Source organism: Mus caroli, unplaced genomic scaffold (assembly GCF_978045245.1).
Source record: "Mus caroli unplaced genomic scaffold, Mus_caroli_1 scaffold_4, whole genome shotgun sequence".
Classification (NCBI taxonomy): domain Eukaryota; kingdom Metazoa; phylum Chordata; class Mammalia; order Rodentia; family Muridae; genus Mus; species Mus caroli.
In genome coordinates this window covers 19,885,071-19,911,832 of record NW_028227259.1, presented here as the reverse complement: position 1 = coordinate 19,911,832, position 26,762 = coordinate 19,885,071, and the positions used below count along the sequence as shown (strand labels likewise).

General features: G+C 41.5%; 1 protein-coding gene across 3 annotated transcripts in view; it reads left to right on the top strand.

The window, feature by feature from the left end:
• Positions 1 to 26,762, top strand: part of LOC147004973 (ATP-dependent translocase ABCB1) — a 93,975-nt gene that overhangs the window by 5,509 nt on the left and 61,704 nt on the right. Inside the window, exons 1-8 of one of the 3 annotated variants that reach the window (XM_085836476.1) lie at positions 3,925 to 4,094; positions 4,527 to 4,597; positions 11,224 to 11,272; positions 11,806 to 11,968; positions 16,715 to 16,772; positions 17,699 to 17,890; positions 19,978 to 20,149; positions 21,111 to 21,235. In XM_085836476.1, the coding sequence (XP_085692602.1) occupies positions 4,533 to 4,597; positions 11,224 to 11,272; positions 11,806 to 11,968; positions 16,715 to 16,772; positions 17,699 to 17,890; positions 19,978 to 20,149; positions 21,111 to 21,235 (824 nt within the window). In that variant the 5' untranslated portion in view covers positions 3,925 to 4,094; positions 4,527 to 4,532. Of the gene's footprint in view, positions 1 to 3,924; positions 4,095 to 4,140; positions 4,388 to 4,526; positions 4,598 to 11,223; positions 11,273 to 11,805; positions 11,969 to 16,714; positions 16,773 to 17,698; positions 17,891 to 19,977; positions 20,150 to 21,110; positions 21,236 to 26,762 lie in introns of those variants that run through there. The other 2 variants (XM_085836477.1, XM_085836479.1) reach the window with 2 other exon arrangements.

Sequence of the window (26,762 nt, the reverse complement as noted above, 5' to 3'; positions counted from 1 at the left end):
TTAAGTCCCTCATACTGTATATCTGTATTTTAATGGCAGTGTAGCAAAGAAACATTTTATGCTCTAGTAGTATAATATATAGTCTATAGTAGCATAAGAATATATAACATAATATATATATGTGTGTGTGTGGTATAGCACTACATATATATGGTAGATATCTTAGGATTACTATCACTGTGATGGCACAACATGACCAAAAGCAACTTGGGATAGAAAGGGTTTATTTGACTTACACTTCTACATTACTGTTTACCATTGGAAGAAGTCAGAACAGAAGCTCAATCAGGGCAGAAAACTGGAGGCAGGAGCTGATGCAGAGGCCATGGAGAAATAGTGGCTTGCTCTGCCTGCAATGCCTTATTTAATTAGGGCTCTTTCCACGCTATGAGTCTAGCATGTGTCAAGCTGACATAAAACTATCCAGCACACATGCATCCTTTAAATGAGCATTTAGAATTACTCACAGGGATATAAAAGAAAACTGCATGCACTAAAGGTGTGGTAATGAATGCAGAGTCAAGAATAAGGTGAAGGAGAAATGATTATGGTGAAGATGAAAGCTTATACACTTGCTCCAGCTAGACCACACAGAGTTAAGGCTGTGAGCAGTGAGCCATCCCACTACACAGGCACAGCTGATTAGAAAACCAAGAAAGATCAGTGGCCTAATAGAAAAGTTAATTAATAGTCTGAAATGATACTTCAAATATATGATCAATAAAAATAAATAAAGCAAGACAGCTTAAAGGATAGAAAGAAATCCATGGTGTTGATGTTGATGTTGGTGTTGATGTTGATGTTGGTGTTGGTGTTGATGTTGGTGTTGATGTTGGTGTTGATGTTGGTGTTGGTGTTGATGTTGATATTGGTGTTGATGTTGGTGTTGATGTTGGTGTTGATATTGGTGTTGATGTTGGTGTTGGTGTTGATGTTGGTGTTGGTGTTGATGTTGATGTTGGTGTTGGTGTTGATGTTGGTGTTGATGTTGATGTTGTTGTTGGTGTTGATGTTGATGTTGGTGTTGATGTTGGTGTTGGTGTTGATGTTGGTGTTGATGTTGGTGTTGGTGTTGATGTTGGTGTTGGTGTTGATGTTGATATTGGTGTTGATGTTGGTGTTGGTGTTGATGTTGGTGTTGATGTTGGTGTTGATGTTGGTGTTGATGTTGGTGTTGATGTTGTTGTTGGTGTTGGTGTTGATGTTGGTGTTGGTGTTGATGTTGATGTTGGTGTTGATGTTGATGTTGATGTTGGTGTTGATGCTGATGTTGGTGTTGATGTTGGTGTTGATGTTGATGTTGGTGTTGGTGTTGATGTTGGTGTTGATGTTGGTGTTGATGTTGATATTGGTGTTGATGTTGGTGTTGATGTTGGTGTTGATATTGGTGTTGATGTTGGTGTTGGTGTTGATGTTGGTGTTGGTGTTGATGTTGATGTTGGTGTTGGTGTTGATGTTGATGTTGGTGTTGGTGTTGATGTTGGTGTTGATGTTGGTGTTGATGTTGGTGTTGGTGTTGATGTTGATATTGGTGTTGATGTTGGTGTTGATGTTGGTGTTGATATTGGTGTTGATGTTGGTGTTGGTGTTGATGTTGGTGTTGGTGTTGATGTTGATGTTGGTGTTGGTGTTGATGTTGGTGTTGATGTTGATGTTGTTGTTGGTGTTGATGTTGATGTTGGTGTTGATGTTGGTGTTGGTGTTGATGTTGGTGTTGATGTTGGTGTTGGTGTTGATGTTGGTGTTGGTGTTGATGTTGATATTGGTGTTGATGTTGGTGTTGGTGTTGATGTTGGTGTTGATGTTGGTGTTGATGTTGGTGTTGATGTTGGTGTTGATGTTGTTGTTGGTGTTGGTGTTGATGTTGGTGTTGGTGTTGATGTTGATGTTGGTGTTGATGTTGATGTTGATGTTGGTGTTGATGCTGATGTTGGTGTTGATGTTGGTGTTGATGTTGATGTTGGTGTTGGTGTTGATGTTGGTGTTGATGTTGGTGTTGATGTGGGTTACATGCAGAAAGAAGAAGAAATATCTTTACCTTCTGACAAACAATGAAGTTTTCTTCTTCTGGGCATTTCTAGCCTTTTGATGCTGGGACCCAGCATTCCTATCTACAGTGTTCATACTGTAAATAAAAAGTTCACAAAAAAATCTTAAGCAATGTTTTAGGTAGGTTTACAATTTTTCTGTTGGGCTGCATTCAAAGCTGTCCTTAGTCATAAGGGGCATGGGTCAGGCATCTTGGAAAGGCAGCAAGTGAAGAGGCATATGTGCCACTCAGGGGATACAGAATACATGGTATAGTTACCTGCCCTGTGCTCATAATGTGAGTGAAAATATGATGTGAATCAATACTGTTCTGTGAGAAGACTGAATTCACTTTTGGTAAATTTGAAAATAGTAGCCAATAAAAAATATTAAATGCTAGAAATAAGTTGTGAGCATGCTATGTCAGTAGGCAGGTGGTTGGCAGATCAGGATAGATGAATGGAGGCAAACAGACCCTAACAGCAGGGATCACGATGAAGTGATGCTTTCGGGCTTTCAGGATGGCTGTGCATTCTCTCCCTGTTGGTACATCCCAGGAACACTGGATGCTGGGATGCCAGGTGACTGTACTGTTGCCATTGCTGAATTAGGTGAGGGAGCTGCACTCTCTGTCATTCCTAAATCTAAACACTATCTCATAAACCTACCTTATAGCTTTGTTTTCGAGCCTTGCTCCTGTCACTACTGTTGGTAACACAAGTGACAACACCTTAAAGTGCTATATTTAACAGTTCTGCTGAAGGAGTTCGCTCCCCGCAGATTTTAAGGGTAAACTGCAAGTCGCAGGCATGTTGAGGTGAGAAGGGGTGCTGGGGTTAAAAGGAAGAACCTGCAGGCCTGAGAACGAGTAACAGGGCTCGTAGTCAGACATGAGATAACCACACTAACAGCCAGGGAAAAGATGGCCTGGGCCCTAGGATGACAAACTGCTCTGTCCTCACCCTGAAGCCCCCGAGGAGCAGGTAAGGCACAGATCTCCTTTCATGGTGTGTTCTTACCTTAATAAAGCTAATTTTAACAGACCAAGTAAAATCTCCATCTTGTTCAAGAAGGAGACCCCAGCTCACCCCATAGACAATGAGTTAAATAAAAATAAAGGTGGCTACTTCTTGGTATCTGTGGAAACAGACATCTTGGTAGAAGAAACAGGAGTCTCCACCCAGGTGGTCAGTGCTTCAATGTCATTGAGACAAGGAACTCTGTCTATCTCAGGTTGACATTTCTCAGCCACTGAGTTGCCAGCAAGTTAGGTCACAGTCAGTTACAAGTAGACAGAAAAAGACCTGCTACACGCAAATATCTGCATCAGTCAGAATTCCAGAACATCTAAGAACTTGATATGCCCTGGGAAAAACACAGATATTGATTCCAGAGTTAGAAGTTGAAAAGACTTAGTACTTTGAAATATCATTTCTACCCTGAAATTGTATAGGACTATCATCCAAGCCAAGACCATATATATATATATATATATATATATATATATATATATATATATATATTTCACAGAAAAATTTCTACCAGCCTAGAAAGCAATGCTGTCAGAAAAAAACTTTACAGAATAAGCAAGGTCCCTGGTTGTTTTATTAATTATATTAGATTAGCTATGTCAGGGAAAGTGTCTTTTTAAGTATGACTCATCAGAGAACCAACTGTGTACTATTCAGGTCTATACACTTCTGTATGGACACTTAACCTGAACACGTAAAGACAAGTCTATGTAAATATCTGAGGGATACCGCGCCCTTCTCAAAAAAATCAGGGTAAGCCTGGAAGTATCTCCTGTTTCGCAACCGCTCCAGCTGCCCTTGCCCAATCCCACCCACCAGGCTGATTGGCTGCCGGGACTTAGGGTGGCCGCTGGCATCTATTTTAATCCAGGGCCCGAGGAAGCCCTCTGGCTCCTTCCCGCAGTGGCTCTTGAAGCCGTAAGGGGCTGAGGCCGCTGCTCCCATCTTCCGAGGTTCCGCTCAACTCAGAGCTACTTCTTCCAAATTCTACATATTGGCGGACTTTGCAAAGGAAACCCGGAGGTGGCACGTGAGGTAGGCAGTTCTCAGGAAGAGTGCAGTGCTCCGGATGCCTGAGTCTGGTCCGGGTGTCAGCGTCCTCGTGAGTCTGTGGGGACCAAGTGGCGACAAGCCACAAGCCGCAGCAGCAGCCTTCAGGACTGTGTTTTCCGCGCCAGCCCCGCGCTGTTGATCCCGCTGCCCAGCTCGCAGCCGCGGGCTGGTGGAGGAGCGCGCCAGGGCGGAGGGACTCAGCAGGGCGGGGTGTCCGGATCCAGAGCCAAGCACCCGGTCCACGCGGGTGACACAGCTCCCCGGGATTCCCCGGGGTGAGTTACCCCCAGGCCCGGCCCCAGGAGCATCGGGGCGGGGCTCCTCCTCCTCACTTGGCTCCGTGGGGCAGTGAGCTCTGCCTAGGCTCTGGTCCCCGCGGCCACGTGTTTGGCTAATGAACTGGTTTCTCCTCAGGTGGTGATGGAGTTTGAAGAGGACCTTAACGGAAGAGCAGACAAGAACTTCTCGAAGATGGGCAAAACGAGGTAGCCAGATTATTTCACGTTCGTACTTGTACATTCTGGCCAATTTGTAGCCTCCGGCACTGTTTTAAATGATTAGTGGGCGTGGGCGTTATTTCAGCTATTGGAAGTTATTGGAAGGAACTCCTCTGCTTGGAGCAGTCCTTCAGATGTGTGTGACAGATGGATGCTTATGTGAATTCAGCCTCTACTCACATCCTTTTAGTTTTATGACCTCAGCTTTTTGAGCGCTGTTGATCGCTCAGGCCTTGAGCCGTATGCTGCTTGGGCGCTCAATGTGGCTCATTATCTTCTGAAAAACACGAATACAAACACAGAATGTGGCATAACAGGTGAAACAGAACAATACAGTTATATGGTTTAAGGTTGCTTATCTATACTTAAATTAGAAAAATTGAAACTATAATTGCTAAAAGAAAATAGTTACTCTCAATATATTTTTATCATAGTGGACTGCGTGTGGCTGGTAATTAAAAACTTACCTCAGTGGGTTCATTATATATAGAAAATTGTAAACTAAGATAATAGGAATTAGTAGCTATATTAATATTATTCAGAAGCAAGATTTCAGTATAAAGAGGGAAAGTACAAAGTGAAAGTAAACTTTACATTTAATAATGTGAAATTAGAATAAGAAACATCAGTATGATTTTTTTTCAGTCATTCATTTTTAGTCCACTGAAAAGGGTAGTACAGAAAGACACTCTTGAAGCTTTCTGGTAAAGAAAGGGACATGGCATAGAACAGCTAACTTCAGCCAGACCTAGGGCAGAGAAAATACAAAGTGAGCCTGGAGTTTCCAGTACTAACAAACAAGGAAGCAGGATTTAATGGACTGGTCAGAAGACACAGGAGGACCGGCAAGATAATCCCAAAGGCCTCCTTCCTAGACTGGCAAGCCTAGTTTTGAATCCCTTTTCCAGAACCCATGTGGTAGAATCAGAAACCAACTGCAAGCTTCAAGTTGATCTTGACCTGCACAAGCCCTTGCCTTGCTTGTCACGCTTGTGGATGCATCCAAACACAATAAATAAAATACAAAAAAAAAAAAACAAAAACCCAAAACCCAAAAAAACAAAAAACAAAACCCCCAAGACCAACAAACCAGACATAAAAGCAATCGAGAAGGGTTTGAACTTCGAAGAAAGTAAATGCTATAAGTGATTTCTAGAAGCATTACATTTAGTGGCCCACCAATGTTCTGAGTGGAAGGAAACATAGTAAGAGAGAAAGCATACAAGAGAGGCTTCGTTACAGAACAAAGCAGCTGTCACACCGGAAAGTACGCTATCTGTCCATCAGGCGAGGATCAGCAAAGGGTCTGAACCATTCAGAGAGGAAAGTGCCCTTTTCTGGGGAGAGAGTTTGCTCTGAGCACTTTCACAGAGGGACCAGAGGCTGTCAAGCCACTCAGCACATAGAAGGATTGGGGAGACAAGAATTTCATCTGAAGGCAGCCAGGCTTCTGGACTGGTGCTAAGAGAGATAAATTGTGAGACATATTTGAAATTTTAAATTACTTTCTGTCAACATTAAAAAGTAAAGAAATCAAGTTTGGAAAAGCATTGAGTACACCAGGCATAGTAATTTTCATATGTAATAAAAGTTATGAATAAGAGGACATTCTCTTCCACTCTAAATCCATATTTTTATATTTAATATTCATGCCCTATTTATGTTAAGCTCAAAACACATATGCCCAACATGTGGAATGTTTTAGGAGATAATTGCTTAGCATAATAGCTTAACAAACTATGTACACACACACACACACACACACACACACACACACACACGCACACACACGTGCACCTGTGTGTACACAGGGCTTGTTTTGTTCTTGAGACAGTGCCTTGCTGTGGAGTAAAGTGGATGCTATCCACAAACTTACTGTGAGGCTGAGGCTGGCCTGGACTTGTAATTCCTCCTCCTCCCTCCTCTGTTTCCTAAGAGCTGGAATTAACATGTGTACACCAACTTGCCTAAGTATATTGTGTACAAAAAGTAAGGTAAAGAAAACTAATGGTTTGGTTCTACATATATCCTCATCTTGTTATTGGTTCTGTTGTGATTACAAAGTAGAGAAATTTCTTTTTATGTTTTGTTTAGTGGCTCTTATTGAACCACTAAATAAATTGATTTTGTTATTTAGGATTTTTTGTGGTTCTAAATCTACTCTAGGATGGTTGCCTGGATGAGCCCTGAAGTGCTTTTTAAGCTCTAGTTCTGGGAGAGAGAATACACATTGCTACCAGTTCTTACTCCTAGTAGGTACCACAAAGCACCCATGGGTTCAGAATACAGCACTTTAAAAGACCAATTGATAGTCAATCGTATTGTTATAGAATTTCCCTATATACACATTATAGATAGCACCTCTTCCCTTTAGTACTGGGCCCTGTGTGTGAGAGGAATGTTCTCCTACTGAATTATATCTCCAGCTCAGTGCTAGGCAAGTGCTGTACCACAGAGCTCCAGCTCAGAAGCCTGCATCTCCTACCTCAGCTTGGTGGCCCAGTAGCAGGACTTGGGACAAGTTAAAGCTACTCTTCTGCGTGGGTTTTATCTGTCAGAGGCAAACAGTATGCCCTCCTCAAAGTTCTTAATTAATTACATGTTTTTTGGCTCATGCCTGGAATGTCACAACTTCTCCTAAGGAGCTAGTCGTGTCAGAGAAAGAGAAAGTAAGGAAGAAGCAGAGCTGAAATGGTCCAAGGCTCTCTCTTTCCTTGCATCCTAGCTCCAGGGATGCTGAAGCCCTGCCGTAGACGACCAGCACAGGACTATCCTGAAGCTGTATATTTGGGTCCATGTTGCACTATTGCAAACTGGATTTTTTTTTCTTCACTTACTGTATGAACAAAATATGCTTTTAAGCTTAAAATTCTGGGTCAAAATAATATTCTTCTTTCTAAAATAGTCTTCCATATGATTGGTTTGATACAGCTAGCTCCCTACCCATATAGGCAGTTACATGTGGTAACAAATGTGGGTTATGAGGTAGAGTTATTTGGTTTGCAACTTTGAATAAGAGTTGACATTTTTGGCTGGGCATGGTGGCGCACACCTTTAATCCTAGCAGTCTAGAGGCAGAGGCAGGCAGATTTCTGAGTTCAAAGCCAGCCTGGTCTACAAAGTGTGTTCCAGGATAGCCAGGGATATTCAGAGAAATCCTGTCTCGAACAACCAAAAAAAAAAAAAAAAGGTTGACATTTTTGGATGTAAGGACGTAAGGACAGCTTTTTGGCAATTTATAGAACCTTTTATTTTTCTAACCACAGATTTTTTTTTTCACATTTCATGCATGTTTTTATTCTGACATTTATACAGTAAAAAAATAAATATAAATTAAAACAATGAATTTTACCAGCATGCTTAAGTTTTTAAAAAATCATTTACTAATTTATTTATTTATTTATTTACTTATTAGAAACTTCAGATTTTATTCCCCTCCTGGTCCACCCTCCCACTATTCCACATCCCATATTTCTCCCTGCCCTCCTGCCTACATGAGGATGTCCCCACTTCCCACTCCCACCCCCTATCCCACCAGGCATCTAAATTCCCTGGGACCTCTAGTCTCTTGAGGATTAGGTACATCATCTCTGAATGAACACAGACCTGGCAGTCCTCTACTGTATGTGTGTTGGTGGCCTCATATCAGCTGGTGCATGCTGCCTGTTTGGTGGTCCAGTGTCTGAGAGATCTCAGGGTCCAGATTAATTAAGACTCCTGGTCCTCTTACATTATTGCCTTTCTCCTCAGCTTCTTTCTACCTTCTCTAATTCAACAACAGGGGTCAGCTGCTCTGTCCATTTGGGTGCATATATCTGCACCTGACTCTTTCAGCTGCTTGTTGGGTCTTTTGGAAGGCAGTCATGATAGGTCCCTTTTTGTGAGCACTCCATAGCTTCAGTAATAGTGTCAGATCTTAGGGTCTCCTATTGAGCTGGACCCCACTTTGGGCCTATCGCTGGACCTTCTTTTCCTCATGTTCCTCTCCGTTTCCATCCGTGTAATTCTTTCAGACAGGAACAATTATGGGTCAGAGTTTTGACTGTGGGATGGCCACCCCATCCCTCACTTGGTGCCCTGTCTTTCTGCTGGAGGTGGGCTTTACAGGTTCCCTCCTCCCAATTTAGGGCATTTCATCTAAGGTCCCTCCCTTTGAGTCCTGATAGTCTCTCACCTCCCATGTCTCTGATACATTCTGGAGAGTCCTCCTACCCCCAACCTCCTACCTCCAGAGGTTTCCTGTTTCCATTCTTTCTACTGGCCTTCAGGGCTTCAGTCCTTTTCCCCCACCCAATACCAGTTCATGTTCCCCTCCCCCACCCCCTTTCCCTCACAGGTCCCTCCCTCCCTCTCCCCTTGGGGTTGCTTTCTTCTCCCTCCCAAGTGGGACTGAGGCATCCTCACTTGAACCCTTCAGCTTGTTGACATTTTTTAGTTCTGTGGACTATATCTTGGGTATTCTGTACTTTTGTGTGTGTGTGTGTGTGTGTGTGTGTGTGTGTGTGTGTGTGTGTGTGGCTAACATCCACTTATTAGTGAGTACATACCATGCATGTCGTTTTGTATCTGAGTTACCTCACTCAGAATGATATTTTCTAGTTCCATCCATTTGCCTGCAAAACTCAGGATGTCTTCATTCTTAGAAGCTAAGTAATGTTCCACTGTGTAAATGAACCATATTTTATTTGTCCATTCTTCTGTCATGGGACATCCGGGTTGTTTCCAGCTTCTGGCTATCACAAACAAGACTGCTATAAACATAGTGGAACATGTGTCCCTGTGGCATGGTGGGGTATCTTTTGGGTATATTCCCAAGAGTGGTATTGCTGGGTCTGTAGACTGGTCTAACTGGCTGTCAATATGTAGAAAAATGAAAATAGACCCACATTTGTCACCTTGCACAAAGCTCAAGTCCAAGTGGATCAAGAACCTCAACATAAAACCAGATACACTGAATCCAATAGAAGAGAAAGTGGGAAAGAGCTTTGAACTTATTGGCACAGGGGGAAATTTCCTAAACAGAACTACAATGGCTCATGCTCTAAGATCAAAAATTGATAAATGGGACCTCATGAAACTGGAAAGCTTCTGTAAGGCAAAGGATATAATCAATAAGACAAATCAGCAACCTACAGATTGGGAAGAATTCTTCACTAACCCACATCCAATAGAGGGATAATATCCAAAATATATAAAGAACTCAAGAAGCTAATCACCAAGAAAACCAAATAACCCAATCAAAAAATGAGGTATAGAACTAAACCAAAAATTCACAACAGAGGAATCTCAAATGGCTGAGAAACACCTAAAGAAAGGTTCAAAGTCCTTAGTGATCAGAGAAATGCAAATCAAAATGACCCTGAGATTCCATCTTACACCAATCAGAATGGCTAAGATCAAAACTTCAGGCTACAACACATGTTGGTGAGGATGTGAAGAAAGAGGAACACCCCTCCATTGCTGGTGGGATTGCAAACTGGTACAACCACTCTGGAAATCAATCTGGAGATTCCTCAGAAAATTGGAAAAAAATCACAGATTTTTAAGCTTGCATTTGTTTTTGTTATAGTCCACCTAGGACCTCAGACATGCTCTCAGAATTAGATTTTCTGTTAATTTAACTACTTTTCAAGTTAGGAGATTTATGTTCAACATGAGATCACTGCTTTACCTGGAGTAAAGAGAATGATTCCAAATACTATCCAGAGTGCTAGTATAGTAGTAGTGGTAGTAGTAGTAGTAGTAATAGATGTCTAAGTATTAATTAAAAACTACATTTAGACTTAACAAGAAGGTAATGGGAAGCTTAATTCGAAACAAAATTGACTTTCTTTCCTTCTTTCTTTTTCCAATAGAATATCACTATGTAGCCCAGGTTTTCCTCTAGCTTGTAAGCTTAGCCTTAGCCTTAGCAGCACTGGAATTATAAATATACTTTGTCATACCCAACCATATTATCATAATTAGACCAAAAATAATCCAAAAGAGGTAAAAAATAGAAAACTTAATTTTGTTTGAATGTGTAGTGTTTTACTTGTAAAACATGGGTAGCTATTGATCATAAAAATTAGGAACTGTCTAGCACATGAGCAAAGAGTCATACAACTTCCAACACCTGGGCAGAGACGGCAGCTCTGCGGGAGAAGCATTTGAAAGCCAGACCTGGTAACACATATCTGTGATATTCTTCTGTTGGGGAAGTATGAAGTTGAATGGGGAAGTTCACTGGAAGCTAATGGGACAGCTAGCCTGGTAAATCCAGTGCTGAATAACAAGAGACTTTATCTCCACTGGTAGGAGTCAAAGAATGATACTCCACGTTTCTGCTGACCTCCATATATGCACTATTGCATGTTTGTGCTCTTCCTCCATCCCTACACATACTCACAAGTACATACATATAAAGAGTTAAAAATAGGAATACAATACCCAGTGATTGTCATATATTTAATGTGTAAAATATATGAACATTAGTATTTACACTTCCTAAGTGACATCAGACTGTTTTAATGAGCACTGTGAAGACATACTTGTTATGGTTATCATTAGTTGTATAACTAAAGTTTTCATAGCATTTTTGAAGTTTTGTATAATTCCTTTGTTGTTTTTCTCAGTAAAAAGGAGAAGAAAGAAAAGAAACCTGCTGTTGGCATATTTGGGATGGTGAGTTTGGGATGTATTCATTATTTAAAACACTGCCCTCAAAAAGGAGACATTTCCTGCAGCTTTCTTAGGAAGTATGGAAATGTGGACGTAGAGTTAATTGATTGGAGTTAGCTTATTTCCAGAGGAATGCCAATCATACTTAGCCATGTACTGAACCTCAGCAGCTTCCTCCTCAGTCTTCGATTTTCTCCAAGTCAGCTATGTTGCCAGTGATCTTTTACCTGTATTTTTCTTCTTGACTGTCATTGCCAGCTAGGTAGAGAAAGCTTGCTGTATTCGATTCTATCTTTTTGCTGTTATTTGAGACAAGGTCTTGCTGTGTATGTAGAACAGTTTGACCTCAAAGTGCCTGATCCTTCTACCTCTTACCTCCTAAGTACTGGGATTACCATGGCATACCACCATGCTTTGACCACAGCAAAGGGAGAGCACAGCCTGGTGTTACACAGTAGCGTGGCAGTCCAAAATGTTTTTGAAGTGCCATTTCCAGTTCCAGGTGCTCACTGTGCGCATGCTCTGTTCTCTTCTAGTTTCGCTATGCAGATTGGCTGGACAAGCTGTGCATGATTCTGGGAACTCTCGCTGCTATTATCCACGGAACATTACTTCCCCTCTTGATGCTGGTGTTTGGAAACATGACAGATAGTTTTACAAAAGCAGAAGCCAGTATTCTGCCACGCATTACTAATCAAAGTAAGAAATATTTGTGAAACCAAATTTATTGGAATTTTGCAAGTAACATTCTCTTAATGAACCATTTGCAGGGCCTTTACCAAATGTTCAGTGTTGTGTTTTGTGCTGTAAAAGGCGGAGGGTCAGCGCTCTCATTCATGTTTGTAATGAGTTTGAGGAGATAATGTTTATGGGCATTAGAGCATCTAGGAGAACTGCTGGCAGAGATAAGTCGAAAAGGAGGAGGCTCTATGAAGTCAGAAATGTCTTTGAAGGCTTCAGAAGGAAGTACAGGATCTAACCAGGACTGCAATGGTTCAAGAGTCCATGGCTATGAGTGTGAGTTTAGGATGATGTCCATGGCTCTGAGTGTAAGCGAGGAGTTTGGGATGTTTCTAACACTTTTAGCCTAAGAAACTGGAAAGACGTGGTTACTCTCCATTGAGAAAAAGGATGGGAGAGGCATCTGGGCAGTTTTGGCTGAAAGCAGATCCTGGAGTGGAGAGAAGAAGGCTAAGACAGTTGTTTATAGAGAGAGGGAGAGGGGACAGAATAAGGGAGCGAGAGGAGTGTGTGTGAGGATGTTAGTTATCGATAGGAAAATACGACAGTGCAAGGTGATAGCTGAAAGAGGGTGAAGAGATTTAGAGAGATCCTCTGTGAAGGACAGCATGCAGTGATCAGGAGGAAATGCTCACCAGGGTAAAAGCATGGACAGCTCAGCTACAGTGACAGGTGGAAATAGCGTATCCATGACAGAATCCGAAGATGGATCGAGGAGGAGTGGGGAATCTATGCATGTTTTCTGCTGGTAAGTAAATCTTCCTGTCTGCCAGGGACACGTTTAAAAAGTGTCCTGTGGATGCCTGAAACCATAGAGAATACTGAACCCTGAATATATTTACAATGTGTTTCTTATATAGGCAAACCAGTTATAAAGTTTAATTTATAAATTAGGCATGGCAAGAGATTAATGGCAATAATTAATAAAACAACAAATACAGCAATGCCCTGTGCTAAAAGTTATCTCAGCGTTTGTTCCTATTCTCTCTCTCTCTCTCTCTCTCTCTCTCTCTCTCTCTCTCTCTCTCTCTCTCTCTCTCTCTCTCTCTCTCCCATCTTACTGTGTACTCCTGATCCTCCTTTCGATAACGTTGCATAGTTCAGTTTCCTGAGCCACTGCAGGAAACTGAAGTCACAGACGGTCTAAGTTTGGATAACTAGGGGACTGTTAGAATTTAGTTTCTATCAGTAAGGTTCAAAGGAAGAAACTGGTTAATACAGAAAGATGCAAACATCAGAAGAGTGGAGAAAGGTATGAGCTGCTGAATTACATTGTCTGTAACACAAACGTCCTTGGCTTGGGAGAGACAGGCTGCTAGCTCCGAGCTTCAGTTTTCAGGTCACTGTCAGTCATGCAGAGACTGAGTTGTTATAAACTGCTGGAGGATTTACAGCTCAGTTTGTACTCAGTGAACATGTTGGCGGGTTCCAGTTATATATTCAGGTGTGTGTGTGTGTGTAAAACAACAACTAATGAAAATATAGGCTATGATTATAAAGAGAGAAAGTAGTACATGGGAGGGTTTGGAGAGAGAAAAGGGAAGGAAATTGTAGCCGAAACCGATTAATCTCTTCTTTAATCAACCCAGCAGTGGCCACATGTGTTCTCCTAACTGCTCACCCCAGTGTTCTGGGTTCTCAAATGAAAGATGCACACATGCAGCCTTATATTTTAATATGTCTTAAGCAGTTCAAAGGCTGGGCCATTCCCAAACTTTTATGTGGCTAACACCTCCCCTCCCATATTCCTGAGTTATTACTTACTAAAATCTGTATTCCATCTTTGTTGCCCTAGACCCAGTTGTGAGGTTGGAGGGGGGCCAGGCCACTCTTCCTGACTCTTACATGTTGGCTGTCTGTCCTCCACTTTCTCAGGCCTGGTCTTTACTTCTCTCTCAGCAAGGGGGAGTCTTTCTCCTTCTTCCTCCCTGGTCCCCCACACCTGGTAATCCTCTGGTAAGTCCCACCTCTGTCTCCCTGCCCAGCCATTGACTGCCAGCAACTTTATTTACCAAAACCAACTGGGGGCAGGGACCCTCGTGCAATTTTTGGAACCCAATTAACATGAAACAAGTGTAAAAAAAATTCAAAAATGTTAGCAATGTCTATGAAAATACTCTTGACTCTTGATAATTCAATGATGTACTTAGATTATAAGGACCCTTTGTTTTTCTTTTTTAGGTGTGTGTGTGTGTGTGTGTGTGTGTGTGTGTGTGTGTGTGTAACATTCAGGTGGACATTTGTTCAGGCTGCCTACTGAGGCCAGAAGAAGCCATTGGATCCTCTGGAGCTGTAGTTGCAGGAGGCTGTGGGCCACTCTGTGTGGGTTCTGGGAATTGACACTGGGTCCTCTGCAAGAACAGTCAGCACTCCTGACTACTGAGCCATCTCCTCATCCCTGGACTTTTACATTTGTTATTAGAGACCAAACCCATGGCTTAGCGCATCATTTGAACTTATTTTTGAAGTGCTGAGAATTGAACTTATAAAGTCCCACTAAGCAATATTCCTAGTCTGATAGCTGAGATTTTTAAAAAGGTTTATCTCTTTATGTCTATGTATGCTGCATTTGCATGTGCCTGTATGACAGAAGAGGACATCAGATTCCATTATAGATGGTTCCGAGCTACTATGTGGTTGTTGGGAATTGAACGCAGGACCTCTAGAAGAGTGGCCAGTGCTCTTAATCATTAAGCCATCTTTCTAGCCTGATATTTGAATTCTTTGGTCTAAGATAAACACTATAAATCCTTATCCAAGAAATATGTACATAAGTATCCAAACTAATTTGTAGGCCACTGGAACTTTTGCTGCTTTGTTCTTGGTTTCTGGGATCCACGTCTTTGTGTTTCTGCTTATCCTGAGTTAAAACTATACTATTTTGTGATTGCTGTGTCCTAGACTAGAGAGCTTCCTTGTTTGTTAATTGCTCAAGGAGGCCCAGATTCTAGACAGCATTACACAAACAGGGCTGTAACCTGATAGCTGTGTAAAGACTTCAGTGGGTCCATCCTTTATTGATGCTGCAGTCCTTGTGTTAGCTCTTCTGATGCCCTGCTTGGTCTCAGCAGGGACTTGGTCTTACTACTTCACTGTGAAGTCTGATTGCATAACATTCTACTTGTTCAGCCTTTCCACCAGACTCTGATGTCTGAGACAGGGAATTCTCTAGCTCTGACACACTATTTCACTATTTGTGTATGTGTGTGTGTATGTGTGTGTGTGTGTGAGAGAGAGAGAGAGAGAGAATGTGTATGTATACGTGTGTGTGTGTGTGTACAAAGCTTAACCGACTGGAGTTTTCTGTAGTCTCTTGAATTCATATCTTCATGTGAACCAAGTGCTGCAGAGAGACCTAGATAAAGACCTCTGTGGTTTTAAATGTGTTGTACTGATATTGGCAGGACACACAAAAGTCTAAGTGACATCCAGGAAATTAAAGAAATGACAGTGAGTTGGCATAAGATAGGACTAGAGACTGGGTAATACATGAGTTGAAGTGGCCTTAAATCCAGCATAGGCTATGGACCAAGGTCAAGGGGACCAGAAGCTCACTCAGCTTCACACATGTCCACATCATTTACATCGTAAATCATCTGTTTTCTTTCTTTCCCTCCCTTCCCATTGGGTTCCACACATATTATAATCTAACATGTTGCAATGACTTCAAGATTTGAAGTATGCCTTTCCTTGACTGAGCAGTCCTGATTATGGTAATTTTTCCTATACAATACTTACCATATGTTCATATATATGTACACACATTCTTATGCAGTATTATTTGTCTGCTTATGTGGTCCTGGTTCAAATCTAGGGCATAGTGTTTGCTAGGTAAGTAGATTCTCACTGAGCAATATTCCCAGTTGGTAGAGTTGTTTGTAACAGTATGATATTGGAAACAACTATAATGGATGGAAATTTTAAATTGATATAGGCATACTCTGCAAGAAAAATTGTTAATGAATGTAGACCAAGATTCATTTTTAAATGTTTTGCATAAGCTGGGCAGTGGTGGCACACACCTTTAATCCCAGCACTTGGGAGGCAGAGACAGGTGGATTTCTGAGTTCAAGACCAACCTGGTCTACAGAGTGAGTTCCAGGACAGCCAGGGCTACACAGAGAAACCCTGTCTTGAGAAAACAAACAAACAAAAAAACCCCACAAAAAAACAAAAAACAAAACAAAAATGTTTTGTATATAGGTACATCTATAAAAGAAAAAATTTAAATACATAAAAATGCTGACTGGTAGTTATTTTAATTTATGTGGATAGTCACGGTGTTGGGGTTTCTCATGTATTTGGTTCAGACTGTTAGCACTTCTCAATAGTGTATTATGCTCTATTCTTAGTGATAATTTTAAAGTAAGAGAAGAGTAAAGAGATGGAATGCTAGGGCTTAAATATGTGTGCAAGTGTCCAGTCACTTGGTGCTTACTTGTCACTGTGAGTTTCTTCTTGAAAGTAACTTTACATTCATCTTCTTGAATGTAGGCTGTGCGTTGCTGTGCAGGGCCAGCAGGAGAGTGTTTGGATGAATGTCAATAAAGCTTGAATTGGAGCTGAATTGAACTTAACTGAATCACTTGAATCCTGCTTTGGTGTAACATTTCAAGTGAAATGAGTTTGGTTCATTTTCCATGTGTGTTATCATTGGAGATCAAAGAGGCATCAATGGGCCAGCTCTGTTTTCTGGTTGTCTAGGTGGACTCAACAGTACGCTGACCGTCAGCAACAGCAGTCTGGAGGAAGAGATGGCCATGTAATTCTGCACTTTATTCTTCCATCAATCTTTCCTGCATGAATCCAGTTAGAATGACCTGTACACATTTTCACTCTTATAAGATGATTTGAAGCAGAAAAAGAATCGCTCGCTATCCACAGCTTTGCAGTTATTACCTTGCTTCTTGCACAGTTTCCCTAGTAATAATGATAATAAGACTGGCCAGTGGGAAAAATTTAAACTTAGCTTCTAATTCTAAATAATGAAAGAAAACAACCTAGAATAAATAAATGTTTAATTTTGACCTTGGATTACCTTGGGGAAACATTTTAATACTTTATATGCTTTGAAGTTTGTTGCTCAATATCTTTTAACAAATGTGTAAAGATCTATAACAATAATCAGACAATATGATTCTACATTATTCTATAGATTGTTTGGTTTGACATGCTTAAAGGAAGCATAGCCACTTGCTTATACTTGAAAGATATGAAGTAAATCCTTGAACTACTATTATATAGCGGCTATCTATATCTATATCTATCTATCTATCTATATATATATATGAGAGAAAGAAAAGCAGACAGCCTGATGGAGACTCATTGCTGAGTACTCATGATGCTCATGATGTAGTAAGACTAGGGCTACAATGGCATGTCTTACCTGATTGCCAGGACATGAAGCACTCCCTCATAGTAACTGACTCCTCTGCATGCTTATTTTATGTAAGGCACTGGCCCAAGCACCATTTTACCAGGTAGAAAATTGGGACACAGGATCTTAAGCAGCCTGCCTGTGTTTACAAGGTATTTAAGTGAAGAGCAGGAATTTATTTATCCAGTACTGGCCATTTCTCTACATTAGTGCAGACGTAGACAGATGCTGACCACTACAGCTCCTTACAACTGCTTCTCATCTGTTAAGGAGGATGGGATATGCGGAAATGCAGTGTTCTTGTTTTTCAGGTACGCCTACTATTACACCGGGATTGGTGCTGGTGTGCTCATAGTTGCCTACGTCCAGGTTTCACTTTGGTGCCTGGCAGCTGGAAGACAGATACACAAGATTAGGCAGAAGTTTTTCCATGCTATAATGAATCAGGAGATAGGCTGGTTTGACGTGCATGACGTTGGGGAGCTCAACACCCGGCTCACAGAGTGAGTACTTCGTTGTATGCTGAAGTCAGATGTGGTCTTGTTCTTCATGCTGTGAAGCAGATACCACCAGCTCTGTTAGGTGTGCTGGTGCATAACTGAGCAGAGTAAAGCCCTGTGGACAGTACCTGTGTCTTACACAGCTTCTTGTTCACAACTGGCAAGGAATGGGAGGTAGGGAGGGGACTCCTGCTTGCCTGGCACTGAATAAGGGGTTAAGCTTGCAGAACCAAGACTGAGCACAGCAATAGTGCGCAATGAAACAACAACCTGGCCTGTCTGTCCCACTGAGCACTATCCTGCACTATCACTACACTGTTAATGACAAATCTGCTGGAAACAGTCTGTCATGTGGAATATATATATATGTATGTATGTATATATATATATAATATATATACATATATGTTATATGTATATGTCTTAGTCAGGGTTTCTATTCCTGCACAAACATCATGACCAAGAAGCAAGTTGGGGAGGAAAGGGTTTATTCGGCTTACACTTCCATGCTGTTGTTCATCACCAAGGATGTCAGGACTGGAACTCAAGCAGGTCAGAAAGCAGGAGCTAATGCAGAGGCCATGGATGGATGTTCTTTACTGGCTTGCTTCCCCTGGCTTGCTCAGCCTGCTCTCTTATAGAACCCAAGACTACCAGGCCAGAGATAGTCCCACCTACAAGGGGCCTTTCCCCCTCGGTCACTAATTGAGAAAATGCCCCACAGCCAGATCTCATGGAGGCATTTCCTCAACTGAAGCTCCTTTCTCTGTGATAACTCCAGCTGTGTCAAGTTGACACAAAACTAGCCAGTACAATTGACCCCTTCAGTCCTGGGCCTTCAATTGCAACTGAGGCTGCACCTTCACCAATGGCCTTCCATGGCCTCTCACAGTGCCGAGCCTCAGCGGCTCTCTGCGACCACTTCATGCCTTCAAAACCAGCACCACCTGGGTGACCCTTACATATTACCAAGTCCCGCTGCAGCAGGAGTATAACCTTGGCTATCTCTGAAACACAGCCTCTTTGTGCTTTCAGAAAATACTTCCCAGAAGATGTCACCTCAATGATGCTGGACTCTTCTTAATCACTGCTAATTTCTTAGCTCCAGCTAACCAGCATCAATAGTCCCAGTAATGCAAAGTTTTTGCTTTAGTAGTTCTGGTATCTTGTTAACCACAGCTGATTCTTCAGCCCCAGCTAACCAGAACTACAAAATCTTCCCAATCAAAACATTAATGGCCCCGAAAAGAGTCTTTAATTTTCCCTCTGAAATTTCACAAACCAGACCTCCATCTTCTGCACTGTTCTCAACATTATCTTCCAAGCTCCTATACAACATCTGACAGAGCTCTTAACAATGAATGGATCTTCTAGCCCAAAGTTCCAAAGTCCTTCCACAGTCCTCTCCAAAACATGGTCAGGTTGTCACAGGAATACCCCACTCTGTTGGTACCAATTTCTGTATTAGTCAGGGTTCTCTAGAGTCACAGAACTTATGGATAGTCTCTATATAGTAAAAGAATTTATTGATTACTTACAGTCGGCAGCCCAATTCCCAACAATGGTTCAGTCGCAGCTGTGAATGGAAGTCCAAGGATCTAGCAGTTACTCAGTCTCACACAGCAAGCAGGCGAAGGAGCAAGAGCAAGACTCCCTTCTTCCAATGTCCTTATATTGTCTCCAGCAGAAGGTGTAGCCCAGATTAAAGGTGTGTTCCACCACACCTTTAATCCCAGATGAAAGGTGTAGCCCAGATTAAAGGTGTGTTCCTTAAACTCGGAGATTTAATCTTCTGGAATCCATAGCCACTATGGCTCAAGTTCTCCATACCAAGATCCAGATCAGAAACTTCTATCTCCAAGTCTCTAGATAAAGGTCACTGGTGAGCCTTCCAATTCTGGATTGTAGTTCATTCCAAATATAGTCAAGTTGACAACCAGGAATAGCCACTAAAGTATATATATGCAATACACACACATATTTTTTCTAGACATTAATTTATGTCAGACTCAGTGATGCAATATAAAAATGAACAAATTCTGTGTTTGCAAATCTAATATTATTTATAACACAGTTTCTTTCTCCTTTAGTGATGTCTCCAAAATTAATGACGGAATTGGTGACAAAATTGGGATGTTTTTTCAATCCATAACTACATTTTTAGCCGGTTTTATCATAGGATTTATAAGTGGTTGGAAGCTAACCCTTGTAATTTTGGCTGTCAGCCCTCTTATTGGATTGTCATCTGCTTTGTGGGCAAAGGTAAGTGCACAGATTGCAAAGCCCTTCCCAGACTCCGAGGAGGGTCTTTTAACCACAACAACTGTGAGTTTGGTACTTGTTTTTAGACTTCTGTTTGCCATAGGATGCCTCTGCCCCACTGAGCTATTATTTATGGACAGGATAGGAAGGAAGGGGACCTCCTATCTCATTCCCCACCTTTATAGTAACTACATGCTGAGCTGGAAAGATCTGGCTCAGTAGAGGACAACACCATATCACTGTGAGGTGTCACGGACAGAAGTGGCTTTCCCTGGTCTATACCACTCTACAATGATTTCTGCAAGACTTACTGTCACTCTCCAGGGAGCAATCTCAGGTAGTCAGGCTTGAATTGTGTGTTTACCCAATGAGTCATCTTACCCAGCCTTTGCCTAAAAGCTTCTTTTTCTTGATTGATTTCCAGCTTAGTAAAAGTTTGAACAAGTTATATTTAAATTCATGTCAGAATTTAATCAATAAATTATTTTAAGTATTTTAAGATATCTTGTAGATAGGTAAGGAAAAGGGATCGCAATTTAATCTTTAAGAACTACACATTGCTTCAGTTATTGGGGCCTTTGTTTCACTCCCTGCTCTGCATATCTTAGATCCCTAGAGTGTTGGCTCATTTAAAAGATATGTGCACTAGCCTGAAAAGCTGTTTCTCACTGTGGGCTTGAGGCTGTCTTCCCAACGCAAACAGGAAGAACAGAAGGGTCCCAGGCACAGGAGTCATCTGACCCAGAGTCCCTTTGTGTCCCCATTCTCTTCCTTGAACATTCACTGGAGCAGCTAGAAGGCACCGAGAGGGAGACCATTATACCTTTGCTCTCCCACGAGATTCAAAGATCTTGTTTTGTATGATTAATGTACAAGCAACATTTTTATCTCTTTACTTTTTACTTTGGGAAAGATAGAGTTGCTAGGCATTCTTAAATGATGAGAGATTGCACTTTGACAGGTATTGACTTCATTTACTAATAAGGAACTCCAGGCTTATGCAAAAGCTGGAGCAGTTGCTGAAGAAGTCTTAGCAGCCATCAGAACTGTGATTGCCTTTGGAGGACAAAAGAAGGAACTTGAAAGGTTTGGACTTCTGCTAGAAATGTAAAATTCTGTGCCACTGCTGATGTTCTGAAAAGTTGCAGTGCTAAGTGTGCGTTCCTATTGCCTGTCTTCAGAAGAAGGGAGCATGTATGTTCTGTTTGCTTTTTGCATTGAAATGTTTGGAAGCCTGTTTTCATTCCTAAGAGGATGGGATGATACAGAAACTACAAATAAGGACGTTTCTGCTATACAGACAACCATTAGTTTAAGAAGTAAAAGACTTTAAAGAGAGTCATGGGATTTTTTTTTTCTTTTTTTGGAAAGACTTTGACATTTGCTTTGATGGGGGTGGCGAGCTGCCTAGTGATCAAGAGGGTATAATGTTCTTGTGGGCTCAGCTACCTGTAGCTTCTGCTCCAGAGGATCTGATTAATGCTTTTTTTTGCTTGTTTTTGTTTTTTGCCTCCAAAGGCATCTTTGCTCATATGCACACATGCCACGCAACACACATAATCTTTAAAATTACGCTTTGATAAGAGAAATGTACTAAGGAGCAGGAGGAGGACACATTTAAATATAGTGTAGAATATCTCTTAGGGGAGATTTTTAACAAACCTGGGGCCTGAGAGATGTGAATAAGTTTCCCATAGCTAGGGCAGGGATGGGGTCTGGGATCAAAGACAATGAAAATCTCCTAAGATGGCAAAAGCTCCAGGCTGGTGTGGAATATATCATCACAGAGCTTCTATGTCTGAAGCAACCAATCGCGCCCACTTTTCCCTCAAATCACCAGGTGTTGGAAGAAACTGGCTCATTTGGAATGCAAAATTAACCACAATTAAATGCATTTAATTGTACATTTAATTAAATGCATTTAATTGTGAATGCATTTAATTCAATAGTCAGAATAGTTCTATTAATAGGTTCTTTTTTTCTCATGTTTTTTCAAATGTTACCTTCTGGATGCATTTTTTTTTTCTTTTGTGGAGTACTGTCTGGTGATTGTTGGCTCTATTTCCTGAGTGACCAGAGTGTTGAGGGGAATATTAAACAAACAAACAAACAAACAAACAAACAAAACCCTGCAAGCTTCAGGAGCTACTGCTAGCAACTCTCCACCCTGGTGCAGTCCCGCCAGGCTATTCTCTGCCTCTAGCCCTTCCCCACCCTCCCATTGCACCCCCACCCACCCTGCAGCGACCAGTAGCTATGTTCCCAGCTCTGGTTCGCTTGTCTCTGTATAGTTCTCTCTCTGCCATATAAAACCCTGTCTGTAATCAGAGGTCCCACATTTCAGTAACCCAGTAAATCAAAACACTAGAAGCTTATAATTGACAAGTCAATAAATTCTCAATTTACAAGATGCCATTACAATAATTTCAGAACCAATTGATAATGATAAAAGTAGCTCAACTAGATTAGATAAATTATCCCAATTAATCTAACCTTTATGATATCATAACTCCCTGTGACTAGTTAAAGCCATGCTGGTTCAGGGTCTTCCTATCCATCTGCCTCCATTTTGGCTTTTCTTTTTTCTCTCTCCCCTGATGCTGTCTATCTCTGCAACTCTTAGCTCCGCCTCCCTTTTCCCTGTCCAATCACAGACCTCCTGCTGCACTAATATTTTAATGTGATTGCACAGAGAATATCCTGATACACCAGAGTCCTATTCTGAAAGTCCTTACTTACGTCTAAATGTTCAAGTATCCGCTCTGCTTTTATGGAAAATTTTTGTTTCTCTTTTAGTTATGGCAGATAGTTTTTCTGGGTATAATAGTTTTGGTTATTAGCTGTGTTCTTTCAACCATATCACTCCAAGCCCTTCTGGTTTTAACAGCTTCTATTGAAAAATCAGCTGTTATTTTCATTGCCCTGCCTTTCTATGGGATTTGGTCCTTTTCTCCTACAGCTTTTAGTTCCCTCCCTCCCTCCCTCCCTCCCTCCCTCCCTCCCTCCCTCCCTCCCTCCCTCTCTCTCTCCCTCCCTCCCTCCCTCCCTTCCTTTTTGTGATCTTAGTGTTTTAACTATAAGATGACACAGGAGAATTCTTTTCTGGTCCTGTCTCTTAGGTTCTCTGTATGTGTCTTGTACCTAGACAGACATTTATTCTCTTAGATGTGGCAATTTTTTCCTATGGTTTTTGTTGGAAATATTTTCTGAGCCTTTGGCATGAAGTTCTTGTTTTGTGTTTATCTGTTTTTTAAAAAATTATCATTGCCCTTGACTGAATGATACAATTTTTTTTTACCTTGATTCAAGTCTTGCTAGACTGTCCTCCATGTTATCTAGTCTCTCAGGAAGTAAGGCTTTCCACACAGCTTTTGATTGACTTATTGAGTGCTGTGCTTTGAGCATCATTTTGGTTTGATTTTTCTTTGATACTTCTGTCAGTACTGAAATATTTTTATATCTTGAATTGACTTCCATATTTCATTTAGATGCTTGTATGCTCTTTGAGTACATTCATGACCTTGAATTCTGTGAATGTGACTATAGTCATATACTTTAATTCTTTGTTTGGAATTTCAGCTAAGTCACTGTCAGTGCCAGGCCTTTTGGGAGAATACATGTTTTCTTCTAATTTTTTGTTTTTGAGTTGGTGTTGTCCATCGGGAGTTAGTGGGTAGCAGAAATTTTTTTTTCTGGGTCATCTCTTTAATGAGGATGACCCAGCATTCTTAATTGGAGTGTTGTGGCTCCTGTCACTCCTTAAGGGTACCCTTTATACCAGTTTGTTGAGGTAGGAAAGAGAACTAGTAGGCTTAGTAGCTTAGTCAAATCGAGCCTGTGTGTCCCTCATATGCTGGCAGAGTGCAGTTCCATAGTTCAGCTCTTCCATGTAAAATTTTCTCCATTAATCACTTATTTATTCACTTTACACCCTGATTGTTGCCTCCTTGTCTTGGTCCCTTGCTCACACACTCTCTCCCCCATCCCCTATCCCCTTCTTTTCTGAGAGAGTAGAGCCCCTTTCCTCCCCCCTGATATCTCCCCACCCTGGCACATCAAGTCTTTGAAGGGCTAGGTGCATCCTCTCCCATGGAAACCAGACAAGACAGCCAAGGTAGAGGAATGGATTCCATAGACAGGCAACAGCTTTAGGGACAGCCCCACTCTAGTTGTTGGGGGACCCACATTAAGACTGAGCTGCACATCTGCTACTTATGTGCTTGGGAGAGGGGTACTAGGTCCAGTGTGTGTATGCTTTTTGATTGGTGGCTCAGTTTCTAAGAACCCCCAAGGATCCAGGTTAGTTGACTCTGTTGGTCTTCCTATCCTCTTTGGGGCCTTCAATACTTCCCCCAACTCTTCCTTAAGATTCTTTGAACTCCTTCCAATGGTTGGCTATGGGTCTCTGCATGTTTCAGTGAGCTGTTAAGCAGGAGCTCTCAGAGGAGAGCCAGACTCCTGTCTGCAAGCATAACAGCGTATTATTAAGTGGTGCTTGCCCATGGGATGGGTCTCAAGTTGGGTCCATTATTGTTCGGCTGTTCCTTCAGTGTTCTATCTTTGTCTAGCTACAGGAGATGTTCCATATCCCCACTGCTATGAGTCAGCTAAGTTCACCCCCAAAGACTCCTGGGATCCTCCCCCATTCCAGGTCTCTGGCATGTCCTAGAGATGTTCCCCATGCCCCCAACCCCACCAGATGTAGACTTTCATTCATTCTCCTGGCCCTCTGGCCCTCTGTCTGTCTCTCCCCATATCTGATCTGAAACCCCACCCCCACTCCATTCCCCTCCCCATCCCCTCTTCCACCCTGTCCCCTCCCTCCATCTGCCTGTTATGACTGTTTTATTTCCCCTTCTAAGTGAGATTCAATAGCCTTGCTTGGGCCTTCCTTCTTGTTTAACCTCTTTGAGTCTGTGGAATATATCATGGGTATCCTATACTTTACGACTAATATACACTTAGAAGTGAGTATATACCATGCATGTCCTTTTGGGTCTGAGTTATATCACTCAGGGTGATATTTTCTAGTTCCATCAATTTGCCTGCAAAATTCATGATATCCTTGTTTTTAGTTGTTTAATAGTATTCCACTGTGTAAATGAACCACATTTTCTGTATCCATTCTTCAGTTGAGGGATATCTGAGTTGTTTTCAGTTTTGGGCTATTAAAAAAGTATTAGCTCTTACTTCAAAAGCCTATACTCTAAAAAATTGGAAAGTCTAAATGAAATGGGTGGTTTTCCAGACAGATAACAATTACCAAAGTTAAATCAAGATCAGGTAAACTATCAAAATAGTCCTATAACTCCTAAGAAAATAGAAGCAGTCATTAAAAGTCTCCGAACCAGGGCCTGGCAAACACAGAAGTGGATGCTCACAGTCAGCTAGTGAATGGATCACAGGGCCCCCAATGGAGGAGCTGGAGAAAGTACCCAAGGAGCTGAAGGGATCCGCAACCCTATGGGTGGAACAACATTATGAACTAACCAATACCCCCGAGCTCTTGACTCTAGCTGCATATGTATCAAAAGATGGCCTAGTCAGCCATCACTGGAAAGAGAGGCCCATTGGACATGCAAACTTTATATGCCCCAGTACAGGGGAACACCAGGGCCAAAAAAATGGGAATGGGTGGGTAGGGAAGTGGGGGGGAGGGTATGGGGGACTTTTGGGATAGCATTGGAAATGTAATTGAGGAAAAGATGTAATAAAAAAAAAAGTCTCTGAACCAACAAAACAAAACAACCCCCCCCAACAAAACAAGCAACCAACCAGCCAAACAAATAAACAAACAAACAAAACGGGGCCAGATGGTTTTAGGGCAGATTTTACCAGACTTTCAAATAATAGCTACTAACAATACTCCTCAAACTATTTCCCAAAATAGAAACAGAAGGAACACTGCCAAATTCATTCTATGAGGCCACAGTCACCTTGATACCTAAACCATATGAAGACCAATTTCAGATCAATTTCTCTTATGAACTTGGATGCAAAAATACTCAATGAAATACTCACAAGATGAATTCAAGAACACATCAAAAACAGTTGCCATGAACAAATAGGCTTCATCCCAGGGATGCAGGGATGTTTCAATAGACCTCCTTTATACATGACAAACAGGCTGAGAAAAAAATTAGGGAAACAACACCCCTTACAATAGTCACAAATAATACAAAATACCTTGGTGTGAGTCTACCCAAGCAAGTGAAAGACCTATAAGACAAGAACTTCAAGTCTCTGAGAAAGACATTGAAGATATCTGAAGATGGAAAAATCTCTCAAGCGCATGGATCAGTAGGATTAACAGTGAAAACTGCCATCTTAAAACATCCATGTAATTTAAGCCTGACCCAGGGTTTATCTCCTCATCTCTTAGAGTGTGGGAGTTTCTCACTGCCTCATTCCCAGGGCAGTCTGTGTCTCCACTGTCACATGTCACAGCTTCCCTGGCTTGTACCTACTATATATTAATGAGCCAAAACAATGTTGTAGATCAGTGTTTTTAAAATTTACAACTATAGAAATAAGATAAAGTATAGTGCTTGTTTTCTAAGGAAGAGCATTTTGTGTCTCTGTGTGACCTGAGGCTCTCAGTCCTTTTCCCTGG